This window comes from Conger conger, chromosome 2, assembly GCF_963514075.1.
Source record: "Conger conger chromosome 2, fConCon1.1, whole genome shotgun sequence".
Taxonomy (NCBI): domain Eukaryota; kingdom Metazoa; phylum Chordata; class Actinopteri; order Anguilliformes; family Congridae; genus Conger; species Conger conger.
The window spans coordinates 88,944,466-88,954,465 of NC_083761.1; the positions used below are offsets into that span (position 1 = coordinate 88,944,466).

Below are 10,000 nucleotides of genomic sequence, written 5' to 3' on the forward strand. Positions count from 1 at the left end.
TAATAATCACAGAAAGCACACAGAGGGTGACAGTTCCAGCTCTAAATCCAGTGAGACACCAGACATGCATTCAAGACGGTTTGCACCAAACAGTTACTGTTAAACGATTTAAAATAAACATTTAATTTAGTTCGCTTTTAGTAGCGAATGTTAGCTCACGCTCATGGCGAACAGAATAAACATATGAAGCTCAGGCCTGAACTCACGTCAGGTCTCAGGGAAAGGGAGCTCGGTAACACCCCCCAGACAACATGGCCCCTGACCTCTGACCTCTGACCTCTGACCTGTATGAGCGAGTCGAAGGTCTTCTTCTGGTGCTGCTCTGGGATGACTTGCGCCAGCAGGGCGTGTTCGCTGAGGGCCAGCCTTACAAACGCACTGACGCAGCAGATGTACGAGTCCATATCCACGTCCTGCATCTCGTCTTTCCCTAAAGGGGAAGGAGGCAGGGGGGTCAGACAGGGGGGCTCCAAACCCAACCCCAACACTAAACACCACCATCCAAACACAACATCCCAACATCCCAACACAATAACACCAACACCCCAACACAAAACACCACCATCCAAACACAACATCCCAACACAACAACACCAACACCCCAACACAAAACACCACCATCCAAACACAACATCCCAACACAACACCAACACCCCAACACAAAACACCACCATCCAAACACAACAACACCAACACCCCAACACAAAACACCACCATCCAAACACAACATCCCAACACAACAACACCAACACCCCAACACAAAACACCACCATCCAAACACAACATCCCAACACAACAACACCAACACCCCAACACTAAACACCACCATCCAAACACAACATCCCAACACAAGAGCACCAACACCCCAACACTAAACACCACCATCCAAACACAACATCCCAACACAACAACACCCCAACACTAACCACCACCATCCAAACACAACATCCCAACACTAAACACCACCATCCAAACACAACATCCCAACACAACAACCCCAACACTAAACACCACCATCCAAACACAACATCCCAACACAATAACACCAACACCCCAACACTAAACACCACCATCCAAACACAACAACACCAACACCCTAACACTAAACACCACCATCCAAATACAACATCCCAACATACCAACACAACATCCCAACATCCCAACACAACAACAACAACACCAACGCCCCAACACAACAACACCAACACCCCAATAACCCAACACCTCGATATCCAAACACCCCAACATCCCAGCTGTATTGACAGCTCACTGTAAGAGTGCCTGGGTATCTCTCATTAACCTGTTTGAGTGAGACTAACAGACTGTGTGTGAGTGTCTAACTGCAGCCTCATTGCTTATTATAAGGATCCCTGTGAGTTGATGCCATAGCAGTCAGCTAGTCTGCATGGGGGCCACAATAAAGTGAAATGCAATTCCATTCAAATTAGGTTCATGTTAATACATGCAGTTATGTCACACACAGCATTCAGTATTATTTATGCATCACACACCTCAGCCACTGAACACCCAGCTCAGCCAATCACAGACACACACCAGCCACTGAACACCCAGCTCAGCCAATCACAGACACACACCAGCCACTGAACACCCAGCTCAGCCAGTCACAGACACACACCAGCCACTGAACACCCAGCTCAGCCAATCACAGACACACACCAGCCACTGAACACCCAGCTCAGCCAATCACAGACACACACCAGCCACTGAACACCCAGCTCAGTCAGTCACAGACACACCTCAGCCACTGAACACCCAGCTCAGCCAATCACAGACACACACCAGCCACTGAACACCCAGCTCAGCCAATCACAGACACACACCAGCCACTGAACACCCAGCTCAGCCAATCACAGACACACACCAGCCACTGAACAGCCAGCTCAGCCAATCACCGACACACAAGCAAGGCAAGGCCCTTAACTCCACGTCGCTCCAGGGGGATTGGCCCCTGCTTAGTCTAATCAACTGTAAGTCACTTTGGATAAAAAGCATCGGCTTAAATAACTAATCTAATGCAGCAGTTCAGAGATGGTAGCCTGTGTGAGTTCCTGTGTAAGTTCCTGTGTGAGTTCCTGTCTGAACAACAGCCCAGCAGAACAGAAGAGTGGGGGACAGGAAAGGGGCACTTCCTGTGTCAGATTTCCTGTTCAGGAAATTATGCAAATACAGCAACATTATGTCCCAAACAAAACAAGATGTGGGTGTAGATGTGCACGTGTGAGTTCTGTATCTACAGCATTTACATGATCTCTCCTCTTCGCTTTGCTTGAATTTTTTACAGTTTTGTCATTTTACATTACATTACATACATTATTACATTACATTACATTACATTACATTATAGTCATTTGGCAGCAGATACTCTTATCCAGAGCAAAATACAGAAAAGTGCAAATCATAGCTAGGGACAAGTATGCTGAAAACCTGAGAGGGAAATATTGTTCCAAGTGTTCAAAAACTATTTACTACACACAGACATGGCTGAAGACATAAATGAAAGAAGAGGCTTTATTTATGAGACAGAACAGATTTCTGTCAGAGCGTGTCCATACAGTGAACACAAAAGACATCGGGTCTGACTGGAGACAGAGAAGAGGACAGGCTGTCTATACAGGGTTCTTCTTACGGCTCCTTACAACACTGTGATTCCACATTCCGTGCAGCTCAAACGTGAAAACATGGATTCTTACCGGATTTCAAACGCTGTTAATCTGTTAGCACGTTAGCCAGCATGCAGAGCATCAACCCAGTGTGGCCTGCTGATGGTCACAATTACCTGGGAAGTAGACTGCTTTCATCGGAGTGCCCACATGCACGCACACACACACACACACACACACACAGGGAAAGGGAAACAACATCATTCATTAGATACACACACTAACCCACACATACGCACACATGTGAGTGGGTGTGGCCTAACCAGCAGTGTGGGCGTGTCTGACCTGGGCGGCGTGGCGGCCTCTTGGTGGGCGTGTCCTTGCGGCGGGCCTGCAGGGCGGGGGAGGGGCAGGCGGTGGGCGGGGAGTTTCTGCGGAAGTCTCTCAGCCCCTTCAGAGAGCCGGCAAGCTGCACCGAGCGTACCTGGAAGTACACGCTCAGGAAGTCTGGAGGAGAGGAGCACAGAGACACGCTCAGGAAGTCTGGAGGAGAGGAGCACAGAGACACAGTCACAACACAGAGACACAACCACAACACAGAGACACAGCCACACTCAGGAAGTCTGCAGGAGAGGGGCACAGAGACACGCTCAGGAAGTCTGGAGGAGAGGAGCACAGAGACAGTCACAACACAGAGACACAACCACAACACAGAGACACAGCCACACTCAGGAAGTCTGCAGGAGAGGGGCACAGAGACACGCTCAGGAAGTCTGGAGGAGAGGAGCACAGAGACACAGTCACAACACAGAGACACAACCACAACACAGAGACACAGCCACACTCAGGAAGTCTGGAGGAGAGGAGCACAGAGACAGTCACAACACAGAGACACAACCACAACACAGAGACACAGCCACACTCAGGAAGTCTGGAGGAGAGGAGCACAGAGACACGCTCAGGAAGTCTGGAGGAGAGGAGCACAGAGACACAGTCACAACACAGAGACACAACCACAACACAGAGACACAGCCACACTCAGGAAGTCTGGAGGAGAGGAGCACAGAGACAGTCACAACACAGAGACACAACCACAACACAGAGACACAGCCACACTCAGGAAGTCTGGAGGAGAGGAGCACAGAGACACGCTCAGGAAGTCTGGAGGAGAGGAGCACAGAGACACAGTCACAACACAGAGACACAACCACAACACAGAGACACAGCCACACTCAGGAAGTCTGCAGGAGAGGAGCACAGAGACACGCTCAGGAAGTCTGGAGGAGAGGAGCACAGAGACACAGTCACAACACAGAGACACAACCACAACACAGAGACACAGCCACACTCAGGAAGTCTGCAGGAGAGGGGCACAGAGACACGCTCAGGAAGTCTGGAGGAGAGGAGCACAGAGACAGTCACAACACAGAGACACAGCCACACTCAGGAAGTCTGCAGGAGAGGGGCACAGAGACACGCTCAGGAAGTCTGGAGGAGAGGAGCACAGAGACACAGTCACAACACAGAGACACAACCACAACACAGAGACACAGCCACACTCAGGAAGTCTGCAGGAGAGGGGCACAGAGACACGCTCAGGAAGTCTGGAGGAGAGGAGCACAGAGACACAGTCACAACACAGAGACACAGCCACACTCAGGAAGTCTGCAGGAGAGGGGCACAGAGACACGCTCAGGAAGTCTGGAGGAGAGGAGCACAGAGACAGTCACAACACAGAGACACAACCACAACACAGAGACACAGCCACACTCAGGAAGTCTGCAGGAGAGGGGCACAGAGACACGCTCAGGAAGTCTGGAGGAGAGGAGCACAGAGACACAGTCACAACACAGAGACACAACCACAACACAGAGACACAGCCACACTCAGGAAGTCTGCAGGAGAGGGGCACAGAGACACGCTCAGGAAGTCTGGAGGAGAGGAGCAGAGACACAGTCACAACACAGAGACACAGACACAATCACAACACAGAGACACAGCCACAACACAGAGACACAGACACAATCACAACACAGAGACACAGCCACAACACAGAGACACAGACACAATCACAACACAGAGACACAGCCACAACACAGAGACACAGACACAATCACAACACAGAGACACAGCCACAACACAGAGACACTCAGGAAGTCTGCAAGAGGAGAAGAGCACAGAGACACAGTCACCACACAATAGCACAGCAACACAGCCACCTGCCCACAACACACTAAAGGCCAGTTTATAGTCCAGTGACAGAGCATCGCTGTGATACACAATGTGCAATGGTTCCAGCAACATTTGGTTCATATACTATATACTATGAATGCACTCAATATTTGGGAGTGCATTCGTAGCATATTTTATATATAAATATTCTTATATATTTATATTTCTGCTAAGGACATGACCACGGTGTAGGTCGGGCAACAATAGAATAAGAGAGACAGAGATGGAGGGAAGGGGAGAGAGAGAGATGGAGAGATGGAGGGAAGGGGTGTGGCAGGAGAGGTTACCCTGGTTACGGGCGTGCTCTATCAGCCAGGAGGAGATGCACACCATGTCGCGTAGGACAGGCCCAGGGAGGTGCTCCAGAGCCACCTCCTCCTGCGCCTCCTCCTGCGTCTCCTCCCGCGTCTCCTCCCCCAGGAGCCGCAGCACCAGCTGGGGGGGCACGGGCCGGCTGCAGCGGGTCAGCAGCGCCCGAAACTCGGCCTCCAGCAGCTCCTGCCCCTTCTCAAACAGCGCTTTCTGCAAAACAGCGCCCCCACAGGGACCGAGCAGGCGTTACACTGCCTTACACTCGCTCCGCACCAACACTGCCTCACACTCCTCATCAACACTGCCTCACACTCACTCAACACTGCCTCACACTCCACCAACACTGCCTCACACTCACTCAACACTGCCTCACACTCACTCAACACTGCCTCACACTCCACCAACACTGCCTCACACTCACTCAACACTGCCTCACACTCACTCAACACTGCCTCACACTCACTCAACACTGCCTCACACTCACTCAACACTGCCTCACACTCACTCAACACTGCCTCACACTCACTCAACACTGCCTCACACTCACTCAACACTGCCTCACACTCACACTCACTCAACACTGCCTCACACTCACACTCACTCAACACTGCCTCACACTCACTCAACACTGCCTCACACTCACTCAACACTGCCTCACACTCACTCAACACTGCCTCACACTCACACACACTCAACACTGCCTCACACTCACTCAACACTGCCTCACTCACTCAACACTGCCTCACACTCACACACACTCAACACTGCCTCACACTCAACACTGCCTCACACACACTCAACACTGCCTCACACTCACTCAACACTGCCTCACACTCACACTCACTCAACACTGCCTCACACTCACACTCACTCAACACTTCATGTAGAGGAGTGCTTTGGCCGCTCAGTGATCCGCTCCTCAAAGCTGATTTACGCAGCTCAACAAAAGTGTCGACAGACAGAACTACATTTCCGTATTTTTAGTTCAGCGAGAGTGCACTTTGTTACTATAGCAACCAGCTTCTCCACAAACACGTAAACAAAACGTCTTCATTCATAAAAAAGAAGTAGCCTGGTAAACTAGTATCCTCGCCATGGCAACCTTTTGTCTTCCTTTCAGTCAACCAATCACGGCTGTGCGACACTTCTATCATACGATAGATCTACAGTCACAGCTTCGTTCGGTGATTGTGAATTGGTCTGAATTGGTCTAAAGGCAGAATAATGATGATATTAACCACATTCTTCTGTGGAAGAAAGGGGGATGGGCAGAAAGAAGGGAGAGAGAGAGAGATAGAGAAACAGAAAGAGAGGGAGAGAAACCGAAAGAGAGGGAGAGAAACAGAGAGAGAGCGAGAGAGAAAGAGAGAGTGGGAGAGCGAGAGAGAAAGAGAAAGAGAGAGAGAGGGAGAGGGAAAGGGAGAGAGAGAGAGAGGCTCACCACAGTGTTGAGTTCTGGGCTGTCTGGATTGTTGTCCTGGAAGAACTCCACAGCTTTCTGGATCTCAGCCATGCAGAGAAGATACTCCTCCAGTCTACCTGTGGGTCTGACACAAGATACTCCTTCAGTCTACACACACACACACACACACACATACACATACACATACACACACACACAATACACAGTTTGTACTCAGCTGATGCAAGTATTAACCTATCTTATATTTTATCTTATTAAACATTACATTTACAGGGTTAAAACACCTTTTTTAATCTCAGATCTGCACTCACCTAGATCCTGCTCCTGACACCTGAAATCTACAGAAACAACATTGCGTTGCATAATTAGCATACTACTCCTACTACCCTTCAATGAAAATTAGTCTGAAATTTAGTACAAGTAGAATGCTACTACGCGGTTTCGAACGCAGCCTATTGGTCCACAGCTACAGACGCCCCGCCCACTAACCCCTCCCAGATGGTCTTCTCGGTGTCCTTGGCCACGTGGTAGTAGCCGATGACGTGGTCCAGGCAGGAGAGCGCCCGGTCCACGTGGTCCTGCAGCCGCTGCAGGTTCCCCGTCTGCGTGTGCACGGGGATGACGGCGCACTCCAGCCGCAGAAGCCGGCTCTCGAACGACGACAGGATGGAGACCTCCGGGGAGAGGGTAAAAGTTAACACACAAGCGCCCTCCGGGGTCGGGGTAAAAGTGAATACACTAGCGCCCTCTAGCGGACGAACACAGCACGCACAAAACATTGTGATGCTCCTATTCAGCCAGCTGCGATTAGTTCTATTATTATCCATGTCGCAATGTGTCGGAAAATGCAGCCCATGCTGTTTTTGTTTTTTGCCATGCAGACCCACTTTATGAAATATTCGCTGTAGGACACCAGCATGACTTGCTATACTAAGGAGGCGCATACTTCTAAACCTTCGTGTTAAGTGTGACTAACCTACTAAAAATAACATCGCATAAACTTGCCGCATGCGCTTTTCTCTCGTTTATCTCTCTTGCTTACCATTCCTCTGGTCAGTTGATCGCTTTTCTCTAAGTTCTCATGAATAAACGCCAGCATATCTTGTTCCTACGACGAAGGAAACGAGAACTGTAATACAAATAGGAATACGGTAGATTACTTTATTTCCAAAAGTCTGGTGTAATGGGAACGATTAGCGGTCGTGTTCTTTATTGGAAACTTTTATTTATTCATTTAAAACTTTATTTAACCAGGTTTGAGATTTATTTTTTTCCAAGGGAGACCTGGGCGAGAAAGCAGCAGCATATAAAGTTAGACCAAGACGGCCACAATGCAAAAGGGAAGTGATGGCATTGAATTTGAATATCTTAATGTTTACCTTAATACCTGCCATTCCATATTCTCACCAGCCAAAACGACTGAAATAATTCGGTTTAACAAGTTTTAAGTGCAACTGCTTTGGTCAGCATAATGTTAGGAAGTGAAGCGTTCCCCGCACCTCCGCGGTATTTATCATGACACACAACCCCCAACTCCGCTGCCCTCCAGCGCGACACCGACCTGCTCCAGCTTCGCCTCGATCTCCCTCTTCCGTGCGGACGCAGCTTCGCTCGGGACCATCCTGATATTAATGCTGCCTCGCTTCGGCGAGACTTGGGAGACTTTTACCGGCGATCCCGGAGCAGAGCTGAACCCCCCCCCTGCCCTAAATCACTCCTGACAGCAGCGTGATCTCCAGCGGCACGGCGCTTCCCGTCAGTCTCCCCGGCCGGTCCCACCCACCATGTGTGGTGTGGCCAACAGGAATATAAGTTCTACACAGTACAGCAACGTTTAACGCGTGTAACCGCCGACTCTGTAATGCGTTTACAGTTCACGGTCCACCGAGCGCAATGCAGACTCGTTTAGGTTTAATAACAAAATGTAAGCTTGTTTATATACTATGAACATAAAGCTTTTATCGCAACCTTCACGATCCGCTAGATGTCGCTGTAGGAACGACACACGTCTCCAAAATGACTCATGCTAAAAAAAAAATCACATCACATATAGTTTATTTAAATTTTTTACTAAGTAAAAAGGACAAAGGACCGTTTCCTTTCCTATCTGAGGCAAACGTCAGTCTAGGGTAATAAATCACACAGTGCCCAAAACATGTTTACATAAATATATATATACAAAGCTCATTTTATTACTGTGCACCATCAGCGTAAAGCCATCAATCATACGATAATTTTTATATAGTGTATCCAAATAGGAGAAAATAAATATGCTAAAATAAGATTAATTAAAATAAAAACTAAAATCAGGAAACCCTGGAGTGTGTGTGTAAATACAGAATAATCTCAGAAAAGGGAAGAAAAAAGAAAAAAGAAAAAAACCTACAAATTCGAGCCCTTATAGTTACTCCCACATCCTCTGAAATCACAAGAGCGTTTCTTAAAGATGCGGTTTGTTTAAAAAAAGAAAAAATAACAGTAATACTGCTCATCTGTCCCGTCCCACAGCGTCTTAACCTCCACTGCCATCGAAGTGACATCACACCAGCAAAAAATACACCTTCAAGTATTCTCGCAAACTACAGCACAGCATATCCAGTCATCTTTTATAAACGAGTTACGTTTTTAATTACGGCGAAAGATTTCAAAATAGGGGTTTCTCCTTTTACAAAAATGGGATTGTAAGATTTAGCATCGGGATTAACGCAGACATCAACGCACTTCTGGCAGAAGCTCCTAGGACTCCGCTGGTTTAGCCATAGCCTGCGACAGAAACACAAAAACACCTTATCAGCCGTGCATTCGCCCAACAAGCCTACCAACGTAGCTACACAGTACAGCTAATATATAACACAGTACAGCTACCTTCAACAATAACTCTGATGGATAACAGCGCCAAGTGCAGCTGAGCAAAAGGACTGTGTTTACGCTCACTCACTCACTCACTCACTCACTCACTCACTCACTCACTCACTCACTCACTCACTCTCTCACTCTCTCACTCACTCTCTCACTCACTCTCTCACTCTCTCACTCACTCTCTCACACACACTCACTCTCACTCTCTCACTCACTCACTCACTCACTCACTCACTCACTCACTCACTCACTCACTCACTCACTCACTCTCTCACACACACTCACTCTCTCACTCTCTCACTCTCTCACTCTCTCACTCTCTCACTCTCTCACTCTCTCACTCACTCACTCACTCACTCACTCACTCACTCGCTCACTCACCTGTTTAAAGAACTGTCGGCCGAGGTAGTTGGTGGCAACGTTCCTCAGACTGGTCCGGGCACCCACTTTGCAGCGTACGTAACCGTAGAGATTAGCACCCTGCAACACCACCCCCATGATCACCACCGCCTGCAAGGAACACACACAAGCACTGCTGCCCCTAGGGGTGTGG

General features: G+C 48.7%; 2 protein-coding genes across 6 annotated transcripts in view; both read right to left on the reverse strand.

Moving 5' to 3' along the window:
• LOC133121979 (exocyst complex component 7-like) overlaps positions 1 to 8,299 on the reverse strand; it is a 26,647-nt gene extending 18,348 nt beyond the window's left edge. The window contains exons 1-7 of one of the 3 annotated variants that reach the window (XM_061231600.1): positions 8,150 to 8,299; positions 7,631 to 7,696; positions 7,078 to 7,262; positions 6,607 to 6,712; positions 5,141 to 5,375; positions 2,967 to 3,128; positions 285 to 430 (exon numbers count right to left, since the gene is read on the reverse strand). In XM_061231600.1, the coding sequence (XP_061087584.1) occupies positions 285 to 430; positions 2,967 to 3,128; positions 5,141 to 5,375; positions 6,607 to 6,712; positions 7,078 to 7,262; positions 7,631 to 7,696; positions 8,150 to 8,209 (960 nt within the window). In that variant the 5' untranslated portion in view covers positions 8,210 to 8,299. Of the gene's footprint in view, positions 1 to 284; positions 431 to 2,966; positions 3,129 to 5,140; positions 5,376 to 6,606; positions 6,713 to 6,899; positions 6,946 to 7,077; positions 7,263 to 7,630; positions 7,718 to 8,149 lie in introns of those variants that run through there. The other 2 variants (XM_061231601.1, XM_061231603.1) reach the window with 2 other exon arrangements.
• Positions 8,300 to 8,626: 327 nt separating this feature from the next.
• The window catches only part of LOC133121981 (Golgi apparatus membrane protein TVP23 homolog B-like), an 8,763-nt gene continuing 7,389 nt past the window's right edge, over positions 8,627 to 10,000 (reverse strand). For 2 of the 3 annotated variants that reach the window (XM_061231607.1, XM_061231606.1), the window contains exons 6-7: positions 9,829 to 9,957; positions 8,627 to 9,351 (exon numbers count right to left, since the gene is read on the reverse strand). In XM_061231607.1, the coding sequence (XP_061087591.1) occupies positions 9,325 to 9,351; positions 9,829 to 9,957 (156 nt within the window). In that variant the 3' untranslated portion in view covers positions 8,627 to 9,324. Of the gene's footprint in view, positions 9,352 to 9,804; positions 9,958 to 10,000 lie in introns of those variants that run through there. The other variant, XM_061231608.1, reaches the window with a different exon arrangement.